The 25365-nt window shown below is 38.2% G+C and overlaps 1 protein-coding gene across 1 annotated transcript; it reads left to right on the forward strand.

Annotated features, from left to right (window-relative positions):
- LOC110368280 (CUB domain-containing protein 1) lies at positions 1-25052 on the forward strand. The gene is made up of 12 exons (XM_036127615.1): positions 1-10; positions 1323-1541; positions 2735-3082; positions 3167-3517; positions 12063-12287; positions 12381-12728; positions 12812-13168; positions 17012-17236; positions 19880-20227; positions 20316-20636; positions 21444-21531; positions 23079-25052. The coding sequence occupies exons 1-12, from the start codon at positions 1-3 to the stop codon at positions 23485-23487; spliced, it is 3249 nt and encodes a 1082-aa protein (XP_035983508.1). The 3' UTR covers positions 23488-25052.
- The last annotated feature ends 313 nt before the right edge of the window (positions 25053-25365 follow it).

A 25365-nucleotide genomic window follows, 5' to 3' on the forward strand; every position in this document is an offset into this window, starting at 1 on the left:
ATGATCAACGGTGAGAGGTACCGTAGGGGCAGAACTGAGTTGGTTGTCATATTTGCTAAATCTTGTAAGTAAGCCAAAGACAGGGCAGAGTTTTCTTTTTCTCCTTGTTAGACTACAGCATGGCCTTGCCAACAAAAAAATCTAAGTTGGGGATGATCGTCACATGTGATGCTGCTTAATAATCCTCTCATAATGAAAGCAGGCTAAGAGTGTTTCACATCAGGTATTAAAATCTGGCAAGATACTGCAAGAAAATTGGTCAATCAGAGGAGTCAGGAGAGAAAATAAGCCTGTGGCCACCAGGAGGATATATTAATCTCTCTACTGCTGAACTTAAAGATGCATACAAATATACAATCATCTTCTGAAGGAGATAAAATTCTCTGTTAGGTGTGAGAAATTCTCTGAGGCTGGAGAAGCTCCACTTAGCTATCACATTTTAAATGGACATCAGTAATACACACATTCAGTAATGATTAGAATAATGATAAACAGGGGTGTTTCCATTGCCTGTGTAAATCTGATTTGTTAGCTGTAATATTAAACCCGAAAAAGTCAAAATAAAAATTATCTTGTTTTGATGTTATGTAATTGAACAGTTGTCAATTACAGGTTCTCTTACTCTTTCCTACCAGTATGTATTTAAACAGTTTGGTTTCATGTTCGCATCTCTGGTTCCTCCTGTTTGCTACCTCGATTTGTTTCCATGCATGTACTTTTTTTTCTCTGTTTTCTTTAGTCATTGAATGTCCACCTTTGCCTAAACTAGTCTGCATTTGAGTCCTTCAAAAAAAAACCAGGTTGTTTGAACTAATATTTAAAATAAATCTTTTGAAATAAGAGGTTATAATAAAAAGCAATTCCAATTTTTTTAATTTGTGTCATCTGGACAACCAACTCCATAGAATGTAACAACTGTCCTAATTGTGAGGTTGGTTGTCACAAACAAGCATATTGTGTTTCGTGGTCCGTGTATTTTGAAATAATTTATCTAGAGGAGGGTAAGGTCCCTCCATTCATAGCTGACACTAGGTTTCCATTACACTTTAGGATGCAATCCACAGTGTGTAATATTATTTCAGAACTGAAGTCACATGAATGAAAGTGCAAGCCAAACCCATTTTCCCACGCAAAGTTGCAGGTGAAAATAATGTTTTGTATCATATGTGCAACAACACAGCAACAGAACAGGCCTGTCCAGTCACATGAGTGGCTCACAATAAAGCACATGTATATTATAGAGTTACTTTAATATCTTTATTTTGGACTTGTTAGTCCCTCCTCTCCTTCTGATTAAATTAACTCTTTGTGATGTCTTCCAGGAATCCAGATGTTCACTGTTACCCCTGAGAAGGACACCACCTTCTACATCAACAAGACTCAAGGCAGCAGTTGCTACATGTGCACTAAAGTCCCAGGCATCAAACCGGAAAGACAATGTTACGACAACCTCCCCTTGAATAAAAACACCCCTGTGACAATAGAGTTTCACTGCTCCAGACCTCAAGATGTATTCATTGTGGAAATTGTGCGCAACATAGGTAAAAACCAAATATTTTCATGTGGATTTTTCTTCTTTTTATTGATCTTAAATATTGACAGATGCTGATAGATGTGTTGTTATCCCTAGTAAAAGGTGTATGAAAATCCTTAGAATAAATTCATCTTTTATCACAGTAGCATCATTTCAATATTTAGTACAACGCCTTACAAAAGTATTAATTCCCAGGTATATTCTTGAGCAAAACCTGTAATTCTGCCTGTGATTTAAGACTGGGTTGGAGGTTCACCTTCCAGCTGGATAATGACCTGAGACATACTGCTAAAGCAACTCTTGAGCGGTTCAAAGGGAAACATATAAATTTGTTTAAATGGCCTAGTCAAAGTCCAAGCGTTAATCCAATTGAGAATCTGTGGTTAGACTTAAAGATTGCCGCTCACAAGCAAAAACCATCCAACATGAATTTGAATATGGAAATTCAAATTTTATATATGAATTATTTGGAACCCCAACCAAATATTATCCACAGGGGGTTTGTGATGATTGGGCTACTAGTATTTAATAACTAATTGATAATTTGGAATTAATAATTATTTATCATTAACCAAAATTACCAGAAGTGTTTGGATGTTCTAACTTATAGTGCTAATAATTAAGATTTATAGCTGCAATTTGAGAGCTGCACAGTGATAGTACTATTGCTTTGCAGCAAGAAGGTCCTGGGTTCAAGCCCCAGTCTCAACCTGGGGTCTTTCTGCTGGTGTTTGCATGTTCTCCCTGTGCATGCGTGTTTTTTTCTGGGTACTACGGCTTCCCCCACAGTCCAGAAAAAAGTATTGAGCTTTCTTCTTCAAAGGAAAGCGGACTAACGGAGAAATAGACAGCACGTTTCTCAAAAACCTATTTGAGTCAGTGTGCTCTCAAGGAGTAACATACAGGTACACTACAGAGGAGTAAGAGCATTTTTGCAATGGCTGCATGTCTGTTTTATGCTGTGTGGGATAGACTAAGACTGTTGGAGGTGCAGGCACATCCCAGGAAAGCAGCTGCAAAGCCTGCTGGGACATGTAGTCACAAATGTTTCCTTGCATATAGATCCAACAGAAGAAAAACCTTAAGACTGAACTTTTAGTGTAAGATAATGCCACTGCAGTAAAAGCTTCAATTATACATATATAAACATTTTTAAGAATTTGCTAATTTTGTCTCTAAAACGTTTATTTCTTTTCTCAGCATGCACCTCAACGTCGTGTGGCCGCATCATCCAGTCTGACTTCGGATCCTCAGGCTTGTTGGATTTTCCTCGCAGATTTACTTGGAAAATTAAGGCTTATCCACAGAAATCGTTTCAGATAAATTTTGCTAAGACAGGGCTGAGCCAGATCGCTCCAACCGACAGCTGTAACGATAAACACACCTACACTCTCCGAGCAGCAGACGTTCTTCTAGGAAAATACTGCTCATCTGGACCCATCAGTAATGCTCAGATCCTGAATCAGGGCAGCTTCTCTCTGGACCTCCCAGCAGGCCAGAAGCCAAAACCTGACCAGTTTGATGTGTTTGTAGCAGCGAAAATAGATAGTAAGTTACATTTCCTTTGTTTTTTTTAAGCACATTTATTTTCTCCACCTCAGTAACAATGATGGATATTTCTTTCTTTCATAGCCATTGGCAACATTTCAGTCACATTACTGAAAGAATCATCCTCAACGCTGATGTCACCAAACTACCCAAGAAGTTTTCCTAATGATGACGTGATAGAGTGGTACTTTCAGGTCCCCAATGAACACAAGGCAGCCATTAAGTTTATGAACCTGACGCTGCCGACTTGTTTGAAGGATCAGACAGGAGTGGAGTACAGCAGCAGAGAAAAAACGCAGGTTGTTCGCCTGAATGAGGTCCAGCCGGAACAGAATGAGGGGAGCTTCTCACTCAGGCTGAGGAACTGTAAGATGGACACAACACGTTCTGGTTCTGCTGGGCTCTCCATGAAATTCAATGTATCTGCTTATCAAGGTTTGTGTAGAACATTGCTTCAAATGTTATGATGCTGTGTGGGTTGCAGGTTGTGCAATAGACTTATAGGATGGTTTGTTCTCTGGTAGAACCAGTCTGGTAGACTTGAACATAGAGACAAACTTTTATTTTGTAGATGATCCAGAGATTGTCTTTGTGATCTAACGCCTGTCAGTATTTTTTTTTTTTTTTTTTTTTGCTCCTACCATTAGTATTTTTATACATTGTGGCCATCAAAAGATTAAACATCCCTTTGAAAAATTCAGAATTTTTAGACTTAAAAAATTGAGATCATCATAATAATTTTCTTAGTTTTTCAACCATGGATGTATCTTTTATCCTGTACAATCTAACTGGCAAGGCAAGTTTGGTTATAAAGCACTATCAGGAACAAGACGGTTCAAAGTATTGTACATAAACAGAAAAAAATGACAGAGGGAAATATTACATACGAAAAGAAAACATTTCAGTAACAAAGGAATAAGCTAAATAAATCTTCGACCACACTCCTTTCAAACGTTAACAAACATACAGAAAGCATAAAATCACAGTACTTGATAGTTTCTATTCCTAAGAAGTAAGCTAGGTAAATCCTTGGGGGTTTCTGCTCTAAAGTAATCTTGTACAACTTTTCTAAAAGCTACAACTAGAAGAACTTCTTCACTGGAACAAGCTTCATCACTAACATTTCAAAGCTTAATTATTTCTATTTGTATATTACCAAATGAAGAACATTACATTAAGCTAAGTAAATCCTTGACTGGACTTCTTTAGTTTCACTGGAACAAGCTTCATCACTAAAAATTCAAAGCTTATTTGTTTCTATTCATATGTTAACAAAATTCTTAAAGCTACAGTTTAAGGTCTCTAATCTGACCTTTCTGAACTACAGCTAAAATAGGATGCTAGCAGAGGAAAGGGGAAAAAAGCACAGCAAAGTTGATGTGTGTGTGTTTTTGTGATATTAACTAAAGTGCGTACTAAGCATGTACAGCAGCGGTTAAAATAAGACAGCGGCTAACAGCTATTAGCATCTCCCAGCGTAACAATGAAGAATGGTCCAAGGGGGGAGTGGTGGCCTAGTGGTTAGAGCACAGAGGTTCTGAGTTCAACTCCCACAGACCGCCACTCTGGGTCCCTGAGCAAGACCCTTAACCCCTAATTGCTCCCCAGGCACCGCACAGTTGCAGCCCACTGCTTCCCAAGGGGATGGGTTAAGATGCAGAAGTCAATTTCTCCATTGTGAGATCAATAAAGTTCAATTTGATCCAGTGAAAAAAAGTGCAAAAATATGATCCCAAGAGGGAAAAGACTGGAATGCCACTGGGAATACAGTATGGCCATTGGTGTTGACTGAAGCGGAAGCTGAATCTTTGCTCAGCTGTGGCAGAGTTAATTGACCTGAGTAAATGTTCTGATATGAGGCTTTTAAAGTTTTTGTAAATTGGTTTATTTAATTAATAATGGTTGTTCTTTGATCATGTCGAGCTGCCGCTTTACTGAGAGGCACTGCGGAAGGTCAGGCTTGGTCTGGCATTATTTTCAATTGATTTATAAATTAAGCAAACGGGCATTATGATAGTTCTGCGATATTGTCACTAGATGGTGCCACAACTGTTTATTTTTGTTAATCATATCCTAGAGCAAACCATTTTTCAGCTCAAAACACTATCAAGATGAAGGCTTCGTGTATATAACATATCATGATCAAACAGTTTTTGGTCTTAATTAGCATTTTACGTGGCTATATACCTTTAAAGTCTTACTGGTTCTTCTCAATGGTGATTCCAAACAGTCACATTTTGTCCAAGATCTATTCCATCCTTGCCTTGCGACAGACTGGCGACCTGTCCAGTTTGTACCCCGCGCCTCGCCCAGTGAACGCTGGAGATAGGCACCAGCAACCCCTGTGACCCCATGAGGGATTAAGCGGGTCAGAAAATGGATGGATGGATGGATGGATGGATGGATGGATGGATGGATGGATGGATGGATGGATATTCCATCCTTCTCTGCTCTGTTTCTTGTGCATTGCACATTTTCTGGATCTCTTTTTTGCCACCACTTTGTTCTGCACTTGGGTTCTCTTTTAATCCAATGATGACTGAAAACTATCCTCATTGTGGGGTTGAATGTCACAAATTAACAAATTCTGTTTCGGAGTCCCTATCTTTTAAACAAATTTATCTAGAGGATGTAAGGGTCCCTTTATTGCCAGCTGACACCTTAGGCTTCCATTACACATTAACACACAATCCACTGAGGGTAACATTGTTTAAGAACTGAAGTTACATAAAGAACAGCAAGTGAAAGCCAAAATCTTTTCTGCCCCAATGTTGCAGGTGAAAATAGTGTTTTGTAGGATAGGAGTAAATTACAACTAGAAAAAGCTGTTCCTGCGTAACAGCGAGTGAGAATGCTAATCTGCAGAATGATTGAGCAGAAAACGCAGAAAACATTGAAATCAGATTTGATGAATTTGAAAAAAAATTATACATTTGAAGGGATTTGAAGAATTTGAAACAGTTTGAAGAATTGAAACAAATAGAAGAATTTGAAAATTTAAAGAATTTGAAAAAAATTTGAAGAAATTTGAAGGAATTCGAAAAATTTGACGAATTTGAATAAAAAATTGAAAAAAATTGAAGACATTTGAAAAATTTGAAGAATTTGAAAAAATTTGAAGAATTTGAAGAATTGAAAAATTTGAAGAAATTTGAAGAAATTTGAAAAATTTGAAGAATTTGAAAAATTTGAAGAAATTTGAAGAATTTGAAAAATTTGAAAAAAATTGAAGAAATTTGAAGAATTTAAAAAAATTGAAAAAAATTGAAAAATTTGAAGAATTTGAAAAATTTGAAAAATTTGAAGAATTTGAAAAATTTGAAAATATTTGAAAAAATTTGAAGAATTTGAAGAAATTTGAAGAATTTGAAGAAATTTGAAGAAATTTGAAAAATTGGAAGAATTTGAAAAAATCTGAAAAATTGGAAGAATTTGAAAAAATTGACGTAGGCCAAATTTCTTGTGGAGCTTTCTCTCTAAAGGAAGTACAGACTCTGTGAAGCAGAAGTTTGTACGAGCTTCCTAGAGCTACTTCCAGTTAGCAACATGCTAACCGTTAGCCGCTAACAAGGTTGTGTTCAGAATCACCGGGTGATTGTACTCTGTCAGTTTGGTCCAAATCCTGTACTGGGAAGTGCCTCAAAAAGGGGTGCCAATACTTAATGTCACCAAACGTGACCAAAGTTCATGGGTCAGATCCGCCCCCTTTAGCAACTGAGCCTCACCACATCTGGGCCCAGAACTCAACATTTGACCAAAATGTTCAGTCGCGCCATTTCCCACAGGTGGGTGGTGCTGTAATGGCCAATTGGGTTGTGTCTGGGCATCATGCCAGGTCCTGTTGGAAGCAAAGGCCCAATAGGAAAGCATGTGAAATCCTAAATGGGAAGAAAGGTGACACATGGCTGAAAGTCACTCGAAAATTTTAAAATGTCAAGAGGAAGTGACTGTGCGAATTTCAGGTTCCTACATTAATCACAGCCACTGCAGTGGGCGTTGAAAGTTGCCATTCTATCCGAATGGAGTCTCTCCCTCTGGCCCTCAGAGTTCCGTCGTCATGGAAACTCACTCACACCTGCAGCGGGCCAGTCTACCGAAGTGCAGAGACTTTGCTCAGACTCTGCCTCATTGGGTTATAATGGAGAACTTTGCCTCGCACAATACTTTATATCTCCTGATCCGTAAATGGTATAGATGTAATTTTTTCAGTGTTTATTTCGTAACGGATAGGAGAACAAGAAAAACTATCGGTTTTTGCTAGAAATATTTTAATTTAGGCGTAAAAAATTATGATATAAAGGGGATTTTTATGAAATTTCAGAAATCCTCTAAAAACGATCCCGAACAAATCGCTGTAGCTGAAAAAGTATAAGTGATATCAAAATAATTCTTTCACTGTATCAGCAGGCTTTTGAGGACTATGGAGCTCATATTTATGTTTGTAAAAAAAATCGGTGTAGGCACAGCGACGATGTAAAAAAGTGGATGATGTGGAAGAATGAAGCTCCAAAGCGTTTTAAGGATTTTGCACATGCGGTACTCCCGAACAAATTGTTCCTGTGGCAAAACCATAACATTTATCGACAAAATTCCTTCTTTGTGAGCGCCAGAAGGGTCTGGACATGAATGTGTGAAAGTCTCATGCCCATACATGAAACGGTTTAGGAGTAGCGACGATGCGAAAACATGTGATGTTTTGGATTTTCAGACGTCATTTTTGAAAACCGCTCCATAGAAAATGAATGGGGAAGGTTTCGGGTTAGTGTCGCTCTGAGGTGATTTGCGAAAAATCTATAAATCCCACACCAATGATGGTTACATTTTCCGAATCCAGACAAAAATTCCTACGTTTTGATGTATAATTTATGTGGATAGGGTGAAAATTGAGCGAGTGAGAAGAAGTTGTTCGGAGAAGAAGAATTTGTTGAATTTCTAGAGTGCACATTCTAAAAGAGCCTCCTTGACGACCATAGCAACGCATGTTATTTGCTGAATTTCTTAAAAAACCAAAATTATTTTAAAGATGTACTATACAAAAATGGTAAAAGATATGAAAAAGCTGAAACATACCATAATAGCCAAAAGATATCATTACATTTTAAAAGTTGAATGACGTTTCTAGCTGAAAGTAGGCTGAAGCAGTAAGATGTCAAAAAGCTGAAATATTTGAAGAATTTGAAGGATTCTCCATTCAATTTCAATGAGAGCAAAAAACTCACAAAAAGTTAAATAGTTTAAATATTACAAAAGTTATAATTACAAAAAGACATAGCAGTAATGTCGTGAACGAGCTGAACGTTTTGATACAAAAATTGTTTAAATCGGTTGAAGTATGCAGGAGTAGTTAGATGCCGAAAAACGTACGGAATAATAATCAAGACCTGAAGGAACTTAATAAGTGAGAATGCTGTATAGCATTCTCACTGATAAGCACATGCATATTAAAGGGTACAGTATGATTAATATCTGTATTTTGGAGTTGTTTGTCCGTCCTCTCTTTGTGATTAAATTATCACTTTTGGATGTTTTCCAGGAGTCCAGATATTAACTGTTAAGCCTGAGAAGGACACCACCATCTACATCACCAAGACCAAACCCAACAGTTGTAAAGTGTGCAATTTTACTAAAGTCCAAGGCAACATACCAAAACGACAATGTTACAGCAACCTCACCCTGAATGAAAACACTCCTGGTACAATAGAGTTTGACTGCCCCAGACCTCAAGAAGAATTCACTGTGGAAATTGTGCACAACATAGGTAAACTTAATATTGTCATGTGAATTTTCATTCTTTTTGTGGATCTTAAATATTGGCAGATGGTGATGTGTTGGCTTTCCTCAGAGGTGGAAAGCCAACACAGAACAAATACTTCTAATTTGTTTCTCAACGTTAATCTTGAAAGCAATACAGCAATTAATGTAAACAAAGTATGTTAGAACTGTGCAAAGTACTTTCAGTGATAATATCTGCTGTTTACTGTATGTTCATTTGACCTCAAATTGGCTCAATGATCTCAGCAGATAGAAAATAACATTAAAAATAACAAAACTTGTGTACAAAAAAGAAGTCCCACTGTAACATAAACTCTTGGTTTTTATCTTTCTGGACCATTTTTGGTTAAAAGAAGTCTGTTGTGCTTTATTCATCAAGTTACTTGCAGCAGATAAAGTAGCCAGAAACTTTACTCTAGTAAGAGTAGCCATACTTGAGTAATAATATTACTCAAGTAAAAGTAACAAGTACATTGTAATAAAACTACTGTACTGATTTGGACATATTTTATCATTATGGCCATAAAATGTGAGTGCTTTGGCCCCTTTTCCCAAGAGTACTTCATCTTGACTTTAATGTGGACTTTAATTAAGGCAGAAAATTTAGTCTGCAGTTAAAGCTTTAATTATATATACATTTATTTCATAATTCACTAATTTTGTTTCAAAATTGTATATTTGTTTTGTCAGAATGCACCTCAACGTCGTGTGGCCGCATCATCCAGTCTGACGGAGGATTCTCAGGATTACTGGATTTTTCTCGCAGATTCACTTGGAATATTAAGGCTTATCAACAGAAATCATTCCAGATAAATTTTGCTGAGAAAGGGCTGAGCCAGATCGCTCCAACCGACAGCTGTAACGATAAACACACCTACACTCTCAGAGCAGCAGACATTCTTCTAGGAAAATACTGCTCATCTGGACCCATCAGTAATGCTCAGATCCTGAATCAGGGCAGCTTCTCTCTGGACCTCCCAGCAGGCCAGAGGCCAAAACCTCACCAGTTTCACGTGTCTGTAGGAGAGAAAATAAACAGTAAGTTACATTTGTTTTGTTTTTGTTAAGCACATTTAATTTCTCTACCTCAGTTACAATGATGGATATTTCTTTCTTTCATAGCCATTGCCAACATTTCAGTCACATTACTGAAAGAATCATCCTCAACACTGATGTCACCAAACTACCCAAGAAGTTTTCCTGATAATGACGTGATGGAGTGGTACTTTCAGGTCCCCAGTAAACACAAGGCAGCAATTAAGTTACTGAACCTGACGCTGCCGACTTGTTTGAAGGATCAGACAGGAGTGGAGTACAGTAGCGGAGGGAAACCACAGGTTGTTCGCCTGGATGAGGTCCAGCCCGTACAGAATGAGGGGAGCTTCTCACTCAGGCTGAGGAACTGTAAGATGGACACAAGACGTACTGGTTCTGCTGGGCTCTCCGTCAAATTCAATGTATCTGCTTATCAAGGTTTGTGTAGAACATTGCTTCAAATGTTATGATGCTGTGTGGGTTGCAGGTTGTGCAATAGACTTATAGGATGGTTTGTTGTCTTTTAGAACCAGTCTGGTAGATTTTAACACAGAGACTCATTTTGATATTTGTAGATGGTCTAGATCTTTTCTTAGTAATTTAACGAACGTACGCATTTGCAGCTCCTAACATCAGCATTTCATACATGGTGGATATCAAAACTTGAACCACCTTTTAAAAGTTCAGCTTTTTAAACCTAAAAAAAATAATAATAAATGAGCCCAAGATAATAATGTCCTAAGTTTTTCCAACAAATCTGTTATCACATATAATCTAACTGGCAAACAAATTGGTTAGAGGGAGACATAAAAAATAGTAACAAGCAACAATAAGCTGGTGACATATGTTTGTGCGCCCTTAAACTACTAGATTTTGATTTAATTTCATCTTCTTTTGTAAAGGTGTATCAGCATTTCACATCTGGACTTGGTAAAATTCGCCCACTCTTCCTTGCAGAAGTTCTCCAGATCTATCAGACTGCTAGGACATCCCAGAGGTTTTCTGTCAGATACAGTTCTTGACTCGGGTTTGGTCTTTCCAAACGGTTTTCTTCCAGGGAAGCTGTCCTTTTGTTGATCTGGACGTATGCTTATACTCACTTTGATGCTGTAAACTGAAACCATCCTCATCTTCTGTTTTCTTGTAAACACAAGTGCCTGTATTCACAAAGAATCCTAAGTAATCCTAAATTCTTAGTGATTTCATTTGAGGAAAAAATCTTCTTTAGCAATCATACAATTATTAATATGTGGATAAGATAAACTTTATCATCTCCATAGAGAACCTCATTAGATTGAGCAGCCCTACAGGTTATAGGTCCAGCTCTAGTAACGTACTTAAATTGAGGATAAACAAATAATTGGAAAAATACTGAATAATCATGAATAAAAATTGCAGAAATGTACAACAAATATAGTACAGAGGATTGTTATTTTTACAGACTGCAAAATGCTCCATTTTATTTCCAGCCATCTAGTCATGAAAATAGAGATGCTGAACTTTTCACATCAGTTATCAAACTCTGGCAAGACACCACAAAAAAATAAAATGATACCGTCAGAAGTGCCTGGAGAGAAAATTCATCTGTGGTCACCTGCAGGTGGCCACAGATGAGGTCACAAAAAGGTCACAAAAAGGACTGCACACCTGGAAAGCCGCTTTCTATCTGTCAGAAAGTAAATGAATAAAATAACAGCGCTTTGGTAGGCCTACTCTGTTCTGCTGAATTGTTCCTAGGTATATGTTTGTCAGTTTGAGGTATTCAATGTTAATTCATCTAAATTGTGTTATTTCAGCTAATATCTGAAATTAAACGTTTTAAGGTTTTATTAAAAAAAAAATTTCCCCAAATTCTCATTTTTGTTTTTTTCTCAATGGGACATCCAACCCCATAGTATGTGACAACTATCGTCATTGTGGGGTCGGTTGTCACAGATGAACAAGTTGTATTTCACAGTCTCTATTGTTCAAACTAATTTATCTAGAGAAGTGTAAGGTCCCTCTATTCCTAGCTGACACTTTAGGCTTCCATTACACTTTAGGATGCAATCCACTGAGGGCAATGGTGTTTGAGAACTGAAGTTAAAGCATGTGTGTTATAGAATATTTTTAATATATTTATTTTGGACTTGTCTCTCCTGGTGATTAAATTAACACTTTGTAATGGTTCCAGGAGTCAAGATTTTGACTGTTACCCCTGAGAAGGACACCACCGTCTACATCAACAACACTGAAGCCAGGAGTTGCAAAGTGTGCAAGGTTACAAAAGTCCCAGGCAACTTACCAGATCGACAATGTCACAGCAACCTCACCCTGAGTAGCACCACCACTGTGACATTAGAGTTTGACTGCCTCAGAACTCAAGATGCATTCACTATGGAAATTGTGCGCAACATAGGTAATACTAAATGTCTTCTGATGGATTTGTATTCTTCCTGTTGGTCTTGCATATTGACAGATGCTGAAAGATGTTGTACATTTCTTTTCTCAGCGTGCACCTCAAAGTCGTGTGGCCGCATCACCCAGTCTGACATCAGCTCCTCGGACTTATTGGATTTTCACCGCATATTCACTTGGAAAATTAAGGCTTATCCACAGAAATCGTTTCAGATAAATTTTGCTGAGAAAGGGCTGAGCCAGATCGCTCCAACGGACAGCTGTAACGATAAACACACCTACACTCTCCGAGCAGCAGACGTTCTTCTGGGAAAATACTGCTCATCTGGACCCATCAGTAATGCTCAGATCATGAATCAGGGCAGCTTCTCTCTGGACCTCCCAGCAGGCCAGAGGCTCAGACCTGGCCGGTTTGATGTGTTTGTAGTAGAGGAAATACCTAGTAAGTTACATTTATTTTTGTTAAACATATTAATTTTCTGTATCTACCACACTAACAATTTTGTATTGTTCTTTCTTTCAAAGTTATTGCCAACATTTCAGTCACATTACTAAAAGAATCATCCTCTACGCTGATGTCACCAAACTACCCAAGAAGTTTTCCTGATAATGACGTGATGGAGTGGTACTTTCAGGTCCCCAATGAACACAAGGCAGCCATTAAGTTACTGAACCTGACGCTGCCGACTTGTTTGAAGAAGAAGATAGCCCTAGAGTACAGCAGCAGAGGGAAACCACAGGCACAGGTTGTTCGCCTGGATCAGATCCAGCCGGAACAGAATGAGGGGAGCTTCTCACTCAGGCTGAGGAACTGTGAGATGGACACAACACGTTCTGGTTCTGCCGGGCTCTCCATGAAATTCAAAGTGTCTGCTTATCAAGGTTTGTGTAGAACATTGCTTCAAATGTTATGATGCTGTGTGGGTTGCAGGTTGTGCAATAGACTTATAGGATGGTTTGTTATTTTTTAGAGGCAGTCTGGTAGACTTGAACACTGTTGCAGATGAATGAAAAGACGATACAAGACAAAGCAGCTCCTTCTTAAAAAAGCCATCAGGGGGATTTAATCCGAGATTTACAGTCACATCTTCATTCAACACAATCCCAATAACATGGGGTAACTGTCATCCTTTTATAGGGTGACAGTAACATAACTGATGTTTTGCTGTGCACATGGACCACTCAACCCAAACCAGATGTTTTCTATCATCCCTAGATGTAATGATAATATAACCATTGCACTGTGTACAACAGAAAATAGCTAAACATTAATCCCTCTTAACATAGTTGGGAAGGTGTTCAGTTGTTAATACAACCAGGATTCAAACTTGGGAATAGTAAAAGGTCAGGCTATCTTCTTCAAGCCCTTAGTAGGTCTGGAACAATTCAATCTCCCATAACACAGAGACTGATTTAGGTTTTTCTTATGATCCAGACCTTTTCATAATAATTTACCAGCTGTCAGTATTTGCTGCTCAAATCATCAGTATTTTTACGCAGGAAATACACTTAACGTAATCTGAGCGGTTTACGGGCCTGTTTTTAAAAGCGTAAATTTACACCAGATGCTGCAAAGTACGCTCTACAACTGCATGTTTCTGCGCAAAGAAGAACTTTCACCACATAGAAAGAGAACCAAGTAGAAGGCGCACCTTGGCTTTTCTTCTGCTAGTTGACGAAATGTTGCAAGAGGAAAGACAGGGTGCTCAACAAAAATGGGTGCATCCCTTCAGTCTGCTGTGTCAACAACACGCTGACTTCTACCAGCTTTTGGCCGAACTGACACTCGAAAATTAGAATTCAGAAGTGAACTTGGACACAGGAATGTTGTATTCACATTCATTCCCTGCCAAACAGGAACGTATACGTGTATGAAATTAGAACTTCGATGTAATTTAGGCATCACGTAGCGTAAATATGCGCATTGTACGCCCAATTATGCTTCTAGTGTAAATTTATTAACTGATTAAAATAAAAAGCTAACCTAAGCATTGGCCGTGCATATGCTACTTTGCTACGCTTACACGCTGGAATGCATCTAGTGTATTTCCTCCCTTATTCATGGTGACCTTCAAAACTTTAAATGTCCCGATAAAAGTTACGATTTTTTTGGTTTTAAATATTTGAGACAATGTCCAAGGTTTTTCAACCACTGATGTATCTTATATCCTGTACAAGCTAACTGACAAAGTAAAAATGTAATAAAGCAACAATAAGATGGTGACATAAGTTTGCAAACACTTACAGTAATACTATCTATTTAATCTCATAATCTTGTTTTGTAGGGCTGCATTAGCATTTCACGTCACGACTTGGTAATATTTTTCCACTCTTCCTGGCAGAAATTCTCCAGATCTATCAGACTGAAAAGATAAACCAGATATTTTCTTTCAGATACAGCTCTTGACTCTAGTTTGGTCTTTCCAAACAGTTTACTTCTAGTAAAGCTGTCATTTTGTTGATTAGGCAGTTGGAAAATAACAAACATCGTATGAAAAATCTTTTTAACCAGTATTTCACAAAGTCAGGTCACTCTGACATATTTACTGATACTTATAATAATGCTTGCTTTAATATTACATCTGATTTACCCATTGTATCTCAAAGTCTTTCACTGAAACCCTTTACTGTAAAAGAGGTTAATCATGCTGTTGCTCTGGACTCTGGGCAAGGCAAGGCAAGGCAAATTTATTTATATAGCACAATTCAGTACAAAGACAATGCAAAGTGCTTTACATGATTAAAATATAGCAAAATAAAAGCAAGTAGGAATAAAATGTAGATAGAAAATAGAATAAAAGCAAGTAGAGATAGAATGTAGAAACAAAGAAGAACATTAAAAACAGTAAAATAGTTTAACTAGAACAGTCAAAGGCAATTTTAAACAAATGTGTTTTTAATATTGATTTAAAAGAATTCAGGTTTTCAGCACGTTTACAGTTTTCTGGAAGTTTGTTCCAGATAAGTGGAGCATAGGAACTAAATGCTGCTTCTCCATGTTTAGTTCTGGTTCTAGGTATGCAGAGCAGGCTGGAGCCAGAAGACCTTAGTGGTCTGGATGATTGATACCCTGATAACAAGTCCGTGATGTATTTAGGCGCTAAGCCGTTTAGGGATTTATAGACTAACAGAAGTATTTTAAAGTCTATTCTCTGAGATACAGGGAGCCAGTGTAAGGACTTTAGAACTGGGGTGATGTTCTCTACTTTCTTAGTCTTAGTGAGGACGCGGGCAGCAGCGTTCTGGATCAGCTGCAGCGGTCTGATCGACTTTTTAGGCAGACCTGTGAAAACACTGTTGCAGTGATCAATTCTACTAAATATAAACGCATGGATTAGTTTTTCAAGATCCTTCTGAGTCATTAGTCCTTTAATCCTGGAAATGTTCTTCAGGTGATAGAAAGCCGACCTTGTAATTGTCTTAAGATGCTTTTGAAGATTCAGGTCTGAGTCCATCACTACTCCCAGATTTCGGGCCTGATTGGTGGTTTTTAGCTGAAGCAGCTGGAGCTGTGTGTTAACTTTTGATCTCTCCTCTATTGGTCCAAATATTATTACTTCAGTTTTGTTTTGATTCAATTGAAGAAAGTTTTGACACATCCAGGCATTGATTTCTTCTAGGCATTTACTCAGTGCCTGAACTGATTCATAGTCACCTGGTGACATGGTGATGTAGAGCTGTGTGTCGTCTGCATAGTTATGGTTGCTGATGTTGTTGTTTTTTTATGATCTTAGCTAGAGGGAGCATGTAGATATTGAAAAGGAGGGAACCCAGGATGGAGCCTTGGGGAACCCAACATGTTATTTTTGTCATCTCTGATGTAAAGTTACCTACTGATACAAAAAAAAGAAGCCAGCTGGATTAAATGGATTAGCTCATTTCGTTTTTAAACAGTAAACTCTATTGTTGCATCTCCACTGGCGAGTATCTTTAACTTGTCTGTACATACGTACTTGTGAAATAGCACCTGACTGGAAATCTGCAGTGGTGCACCCCCTTTTCAAAAATGGTGACTGCTCTGACTAGAACAGTTACAGGCCAATCTCTATGTTATCCTGTGCATCTAAGGGTGCGTTCGCACCTAATGCTTGCCTGACATATCGGCAGCAATTCACACAGTAGGCAACAAGCTCCAGTAGTATAATGGTGCCAACTAGTGATGATTTCACTTTGAAGTTTTACCTGCCACTCCAGTCTCCTCTCTCACTGTTCTCCATGCTGGGTCCTCTCTGGACTTGTCTCGGTAGTAATAATTGGTTGAGTTATACAACTCAGGCCGACCGCTACTATCAACTTGTTTTCCATGTTGAAAGAAAACAGCTTTGTCTCCACTGCAGTCCTTCACCTCATGTCACAGCTACATCCAGGTCCTGATTGGTTGTTGCGAAGCATCGCTTTGCTGTAATCGCCAAAAATTGTGGCTGTCGCATCGCTAGAAAAGTCGTTAAAAACAGATCCAAAATTTAATCTTTTCTGCATTTTTTCTTAGGTTTTGATTGATGATTCTTTTTTTATTCTCTAATTTACGGCAAAAGGTGGTCACATCCAGGACTGCACACCTGGAAAACCACTTTATATCTGTCAGGAAGTGAGTGAAAGAAATAACAGGGCTTTGGTAGGCCTGTTTCTAGCACGTGTTTTGTAGAGTGTTTTCAATATCTGTATTCTGGACTGGGTTGTCCCGCCTCTCCGTGTGAATAATTTTTACTTTGTGATGTTTTTCAGGAGTCCAGATATTGACTGTTAAGCCTGAGAAGAACACCACCATCTACATCAACAACACTAAAGCCAGCAGTTGCAAAGTGTGCAATTATAAAGAGGTCCCGGGCAACATACCTAAGCAGCAATGTCACAGCAACCTGACCCTGATTAACAACAACCCTGGTACAATAGAGTTTGACTGCTCCCGATCGCAGGATGAATTCACTGTGGAAATTGTGCACAACATAGGTAAATCTAAATATCTTCAGGTGGATTTGTATTCTTTTTGTTTATCTTAAACATTGACTGATGCTGATAGATGTGTTGGTATCCCTGATAAAGATGTTGGAATAAGTTCATCTTCTGTTCCAGTAACATAACCTAAAAGGTTCTGGTGCAACCAATTCCCAAAGTCACATAGTTAATGAAATGATGTGCACATGATCTGTGTCAGTATAAACACACCTTTTCTGAAAGGCCCCAGTGGCTGCAGCACCACTAAACAGGCATCACACCATGAAGACCAAGGAGCTCTCCAAACAAGCCAGGGTGGGATTATTACAAAACAAAATCCCAATATTTGACGTCCACGCAAAACACCATCTCCTCTATCATCTTTAAATCAAAAGCACATGGTACCGTACACCGACCAAAACACACTGCCAGGGCAAGGAGGGCATTAATCAGAGAGGCAGCAGATGAGACTGAAACTAAACTTTTCAGCCCCTAAGTAAAATGCAATGTCTCGCTACAACCCAACATTTACAATGACCCCCAAAAACACCCACAGTGAAACATGGTGGGGGCAGCATCATGCTGTGGGTATGTTTTTCAACAGCAGGGACTGGGAAACTGGTCTGAGTAAAGGGAACAATGGATGGTGCTAAATACAGGGATATTCGGCTGCAAAACTTGTGTCCGTCTGCCTGTGTTTTGAGACTGAAATGGTGATTCACCTTCCTGAGGGACAATCAAAGCATACTGCTAAGGCAGCACTCAAGTGGTTTAAAGCTGTAGTAGCTAACTTTTCTGGAAATTTGTTTTTCACATATTTGTTTAAACTGTCACTATGACGGTAAAAGATTAGATGAAGGAAGGCTCCATCCGAATTCATCTAATAAAAGCTCCTGGATCCTGTTCCTCGACCTTTCATGAGGTCAATGGTATCGTGGGGAGGAATGGAGATTTGGACTGCTGTGCTGAACTATTTTATTAATTTAATTATTCTCATCCCCTTTTTTGGTTTTTCAGGCTTAAAGTATCAGCTCCTTGAGGTTGAAAATGGACCTTTATAACATAATCGGTGGTTACAACTACTGCATATTTATTTGCTGGGAGATTTTAGATCCATTTTCTTTTTAATGATAAACGAATAGTTTTTTTTATCTCTATGGTTAAAATTGCTCTAAAGAAGAACTTTTACTGTGAATACAGTGAAAGTATTCACAGTAAAAATGAAAGTTTTCCTTTCATTTTTATAGACACACTTATAATTTTATTTTTTGAGCCTTTAACTCATTCGTCAGTACACAATGGAAACGCACATGGATGATGCGACTCAAATCCGGACCTACCGCCCTCCGAAAAAGAACTATAAAGTGTTCGCTCTCTTCTCTCCGGACATCACATTCGGACAGCACCTATCATGGTGACCGCACTGATCTCTATTTATATTTATAAATATATAAAACACAATATACAAAAACATATATATACATATATGTATATATAATATGAATAACATGTAAAATATTTCAGCACATAATTTCCTAGTACTTGATACTGTTAGTACATTCACTGACTGTAGAGAGTAGCAAGATGGCGGCCAGTGACTTTAGTTTTTCGGGAAAATCAGCACTCCAGTGAATAAATAGAGATCAGTGGGTGACCGCTGATGCACTTCCGCATTAGCTCAAGAGACCTCACCAAAAAAGACGTTTTTGGATGGAGCCAGATAAACTGTGTGAAAAAAAATCAAGCTCCTCTGGCTCCTCCCAGTGGTCCTACAGTCATTTGCAGAAATACAACAACCCTGGTCTGAAACAACCAATCAGAGCCAGCAGGAATGTCTGGCTCTGATTGGTTGTTAGCAGTGCTAATCAGTTTTCTAAATAAGGATGAAAATTCACAGCCCTGTTATTTAGCTTATTATCAAAGGTTTTCTTGACCTCTCTTTGGAGTTTCAAGGTCTTTTGTGGCATCGTTTTGAATTAATCTGGGGTTTCTTTACAGGTATAAAGTGGCTGGACTATATATTGCAACTTTTATTGCTGTGTCAAAAGGATGTTTGAGGTAGTTATAGAAGACGGCTAAATATGTGTGAAAGGTCAAGTCTGGGAGCTCATGGTCACGACAGGTGCTGTCTACATGCCAGTCTTTCCATTGGGAGACATGCCAGGAAAAAAAGCTTTTTCTGTCCTTCCATCATGACGTAATCGTGTGAAATTCTCGATTATGTCTTAAACTCAAACCCTGACCTTTGTTGAGATGATTTTTAGGCACAAATTAATGTGGATATGTGGTTCTGTGAGCCTCCTTTTCTTCCAAAAGTCATGGAGACCTTGATAGAGTGCATGACACCATAGACTCTTTGAAATACCTGGAAATTTTAGGGACAAGTCTGACGTCCTGTGCAAGAAAATAAATATTAGTCATAATATTAGACATACCTCTCTGGATGCTCCAACCTCAGGAAATGTTATAGAAGACAAAATGTTGTCCTGTTGGCTGTACATAAACACCATGTTTAGTTGAAATTTGCAGTCTTTTTCTGTTATACAAATGCTTTAAAACTAAAGGCTGGACTTGTAGTGTGAGGTTATGACACTCTATTAAAAACTTGTAATTTATAACTTGCTAATTTTGTGTCCAAATTGTTGTTTCTTTTCTCAGAATGCACCTCGAATTTGTGTGCCCAAATCATTCAGTCTGACGGTGGATTCCCAGACTTTCTGAATTTTTCTCGCAGATTCACTTGGAAAATTAAGGCTTATCCACAGAAATCATTTCAGATAAATTTTGCTGAGAAAGGGCTGAGCCAGATCGCTCCCACCGACAGCTGTAACGATAAACACACCTACACTCTCCGAGCAGCAGACGTTCTTCTAGGAAAATACTGCTCATCTGGACCCATCAGTAATGCTCAGATCCTGAATCAGGGCAGCTTCTCTCTGGACCTCCCAGCAGGCCAGAAGCCAAAACCTCACCAGTTTCACGTGTCTGTAGGAGAGAAAATAAACAGTAAGTTACATTTGTTTTGTTTTTCTAAAACATGTTAATTTTCTTCATCTACCACATTAACAATTTTGGATATATCCTTTTTTCATAGCCATTGCCAACATTTCAGTCACATTACTAAAAGGTTCAATGTCCTCAACGTTGATGTTACCAATCTACCGAGACAACGTCCCCAATGGAGGAATGGAGTGGTACTTTCAGGTACCCGATAAACATAATGCGACGATAAAGTTTCTGAACCACATACTGCCAAATTGTTCGGATAAGCAGATGGAATTGGAGTACACTGGCAGCAAAGGAACAACGCAGGTCGGTCGCCTGGATGACCTCCAGCCGATACAGAATCAGGGGAGCTTCACACTCAGGCTGAGGAACTGTAAGGTGGTCCGTACTCGTGCAAGTACCAATCAAGGTTTGTGTAGAACATTTCTATACATGTTATGATGCAGTGTGGATTGCAGGTTGTGTAATAGACTTATAGGATAGTTTGTTCTTTTTTAGAGGCAGTCTGATAGACCTGAACACAGACTCATAAATACTGGAGATGATTTAAAGCTTTTCTTGGTAATTTAACGGATGCCAGTATTTGCAGCTCCTGTCGATGCCATTTTATACAAAGTAGATATCAAACTTTGCAATATCACTGTTATAATTTCTGATTTTCCTTTAATTTCAGACCATTGTAATAATTTCCTAAATCTTTCAACCATTGATGTGTATTTTATCCTGTACAATGTAACTGAGAAACAAATTGGTTGAGGGGAAACATAAAAATAGTGAAAAGCGACAATAAGATGATGACATAAGTTTGTAAGGGTGTATCAGCATTTCACATCTTGACTTGGTAAAATTCGCCCAGTCTTCCAGCTCTCCAGATCTATTAGACTGCTAGGACATCCCAGAGGTTTTCTGTCAGCTATAGTTCTCGACTCTGGCTTGGTCTTTCCAAACAGTTTTCTTCTAGAGAAGCTGTCCTGTTATTGATTAGGATGTATGCTCAGACTCACTTTGATGCTGTAAACTGAAACCCTCCTCATCTTCGGTTTTAAAGGATAATACCTGAAGAGTATTGGTCAAAACTGAATGAAATTTAAAATCGCTCGTAATGTCTTCCACCTTGATAAAATTGGACTTGTCATATCAAGTTCCAAGAAGAGTAACCCCACAGTATGATGCTGCCACCACCATGTTTCACTGTAATTTTTTTTTTCATCTGTAGGTGCTAAACTGAAGCCCATACTTGGTGCAGTGGCTGCTCTGTTCCTCATTTCCATCATAGTGCTGTTGGTGGTCTGCTTTGTGATAAAGTAAGTTTTTAACCTTGTTCGTTTCTTCATTACAAACCTTATTTGATCGCCTCAGGACTTTGACTGGGCCATCATAAAACATGAATATACATACAAATCATTATAGCTGTGGCTGTGAGTTTAGGGTAATTTTTGCTGGAAGGTGAACCTCTGTCTCCTTCTCAAGTATTTTGCTGCCTATAACAGGTTGTTCTTCTAGGGTTAATATGTGTTAAGCTCCATTGATTTCCACATTAACTCTGACCAGCCACTTTGTTCCTGTTGAAGAACAGCATAGCCACAGAATGATGCTGCCCCCTCAGTTAACTGTGGGAATGGTATGTTCAGGGACACATCTGGTGTTAGTTATACATGTTGGTAAAAAACACACAACTTAGCTTCTGCCTCATATGACAATGGCATTATCTTCTTGTTTACTCGTGGCAAGCTTTAAACAGAACTTTTCATTCTTCGTTATGCTATTTTTTACTTAACGGCTAGAGTTATAGCTGTGAACAACTTTTTCGACATGAGCTGTGAATCTGTACAGCTCCCTCAGAATTACTGTGGGCCTCTTGGCTACTTCTCAGATTAATCCTCTCCTAGCCCAGCTTGTTTGTTTAACTGGAAAGACATGTCCTGGTATTCATACCCTCCTCCATTTTTAGATGTGGGATTAAACAGACCACCATGAGATGTTCAAATTTTGGCACTTACCTTTATAACCTAAAGCTGCTTTAAACTTCTCCACAATTTCCTCACTGACCTCCCTGCTCCTTCCCTTGGCCTTCGTGATGCTGTTTCTTTGCTAATGTTCTTAATGATCTTTGCAGAACGTAAATTAAATTATGCACATGTGACTGTTTATTAATTAGAAGACTGCTGACGGGAGCTGGTTTCAATTCATTAAATGTAGGTGTATCATAGTAAGAAGGGCTACAAACAAAATCCCATGATTCAACACAGTCAGTCCCAATTATACATCGAACAACATGATAAAATGTGGAAATGTTCAGAGTGTGAATTACTTTTTTTCAAGGCACAGCAGGTAGATGTGCTCCCGTTATTATAAGTTGTGACACGTATCAAATCTAGAATTGGGGGAAAAAAAAAACACATTGGCCAAATAAAGGGTTTTGCTTCTTAAAGACCAAGGAATTCTAGGATTTTTCTTTGTCAGCATTGGCTGAAGACTCTAATTTCTTTTTTCAAATATTTTCTATCCAGTAAGGGAGCTGAACTCCCTTACTGGAAGATAAAGCGGCACATAGAAATAAAAGCAAAACAAAATCTTCATCTGCTAAAAAGAGAATGGGTTCAAACGCAATTTCACAATAAAAATAATTTATCTAAATAGTGTATAAAGACATTTGAAATGCAAGAAAGATTAACTATACAGTGAACTGAAATTACTTAAACAGAGCACAAATAAATTTAGAAAATATCTGCAGAAACAACCATGAAGATGTCTCACAGGTTCTCTGTCAATAATGTGTAGTAATGAAAAACTGTATTTTTCAAATCTTTTTCTTGTTTTGTTTTGTTTGTTTGTTTTTTCTGCTAATTAGGAAGAAGAGAAAAGGGCAAAGTCCAGCAGTTGCAGCCGAGAATCCAGACCGAAATGTCCCGAAAGAACCCAACAACCACCCAGAAGACTGCAACGACAGAAACCATGTCTATGCCACAATTGATGACTCGCTAGTCTACTCACACCTGCTGAACAAGCTGAAAGGCGGTGAACATTATGACTCCTATCAGTCCCTGGACATTAAGCCCAAAAAGCCATCAGTCTATGAAGACGTCGGTGGTGACAGCTCTGTGCCGCTCTTGCAATCCAAACAAGGTCAGCCGCTTTCCAACAAGGCTTCAAGCTACGTAGAGCTCGTTGTGGTCAACAACGTTTATGATTTGGAGCAAAATAACCAAGAGGAGTGTCCTTCCCTGGAACCACATTTAGAGCTGAAGGGAGAAAACTGAGCAGAGTATTCAGTTCAGCTTTTGGAATTCCACTGAACCTTTTTCTTTCTCAATTTTATTTAATACTGTTGAGGAAAATATCTTAGTTGTTAAATTAATCAGGCAGTTGTTTGAAGAATAGCATAACAAACCCCCCAAGGTATGTCTCTCCTCTGTTGCTGGGTAAGATAACATGCATGGGTTTTATGGCAGGGGATAGGTCATTTGGCTTGACCCTTTGCAGAGTAGAAGAGTCTCTTTGTTTTAAGAACAGATCACCACCCCCGCCTGAGGAGATGCGAGGGTGTCACCCTTAAAAAGAAGTGTTCAGAGGTGTGAAAGTTAGACAGAACTTTTCACATTGCCAGGATGTCAGCTGGTAAAGAATACAACAAAATGGTAATGTAAAATCCTGTCTCCGTTGGGAAATTCCTAATGAATTAAATATGAATATTACAATGTTTACCTCTGATCAATGTTTTCTTATTTACTGTCAAATGTTAAACCAGGATAAGAATGGGCCTTTAGAGCTAAGCAGGAGCAGGCCGATATTAATATCTACAATACCCTTTTTGTGGGTTTTTACGGCAACAGTGGCTAATTTTTTCATACAGTAGACAGACAGGAAAGGGAGTATGAGAAGGAGGAAGACGTGTGGCAAAAGACCTCAGACTGGAATCAAACCCGGGTCAACCACGTCGAGGACTAAGGCCTCCGAATATGGGTCGTCTGCACCTCCCCTGCGCCTTTGGAGCATGTCCCACTGGACCTTCTTGGACCTTTTGATTTTCCTTCCCTAACATGTGTGTCAGTCTGTACTGTTTTTGTTAAAACGAGTTGTTTTCTCCAGAGAGGTGTTTTTAACCCAGCGCACTTCAGACCTGACTCTGGCTGGGAATGTGTTTTATTTCACCTTTTTATTACAACTTTATTATTATTTTAACTAGTCTACCTAGACCTCTGCTAACTTCAATTGAGTTTTTTTGGTATGAAATTGTATTCATCTTTTTTTTTCCAAATGATGGAGGTTGTTCTAAGAGCTATTAATTCGTAAAATTGTGTGTCATTGCAATAAAAAAACTGTAAACTGTGTTTACTGTCAGGGCCTTGATACCTCTCTAACATCCCAAGGCTGAACACTTTTGCATATCATAAGACTTTTAGAACATGATAGCTGGTTTGTGTGCTGACAACGATAACAATGTAGCTGTGGTGGGTTGACAGATAAGTGAAACTGTAGTAAGTGTGAAGTGCCCACAGGTATCTTTTAGAAAGAAACTTCTTGTTGTTTTTAGAGTAGATTTTATATTAATGGTTCTTCTTATTTTCACATATTATTCTTTGGAGTAATTAAGTACATCATATTCTTCAGTAACATGGCTTAAATGTTTAACTTTCTAACTGATGTCATAATCAATGGAACAGTTATTTGAAGTCATTCCTTTCAATGCTGGACTTTTTTTCACACTCTAGTCCTCAAAATGAGATGCATAAATAAAACATTATGAAATATTATCTACTTGAATAAATAAGATATTCAAATAGATATTCAAAGTAGCAGTGAAATTGTGAAATAACTGAACGCATATAAAATGATCAGCTCATGAAATATTTTTCATTCTTCATATATTTGTGCAATGAATAAATTACTTTGCATTCATATTTTTTACAATAAAAAAGTTATTGAGTCATTTAATTCCAGCTGTTTTTATTACAAAATGTATATTTTTTGAAAACTCCATATGTTTGGCTTCACAGCTTACTAGGCAACATGAGTAACACTATAGTAAGGGCGATGAAAACCGGTAAGGTAAGGTAATTTATATAGCACTTTTTAGTAACAAGACATTCAAAGTGCTGTACATGAAGAAAAACAGTACAGATATATATAGGGAAAAC

The sequence above is a fragment of the Fundulus heteroclitus genome, chromosome 3, assembly GCF_011125445.2.
Source record: "Fundulus heteroclitus isolate FHET01 chromosome 3, MU-UCD_Fhet_4.1, whole genome shotgun sequence".
Taxonomy (NCBI): Eukaryota; Metazoa; Chordata; class Actinopteri; order Cyprinodontiformes; family Fundulidae; genus Fundulus; species Fundulus heteroclitus.

Bases quoted from the DNA above. Each gene is read 5' to 3' on its own strand.
- LOC110368280 (XM_036127615.1), top strand. The intron at 17,237-19,879 runs GTAAATCTAAAT...TTCTTTTCTCAG, and splicing joins GGAAATTGTGCACAACATAG to AATGCACCTCGAATTTGTGT. The intron at 20,637-21,443 runs GTTTGTGTAGAA...TTTCATCTGTAG, and splicing joins TCGTGCAAGTACCAATCAAG to GTGCTAAACTGAAGCCCATA.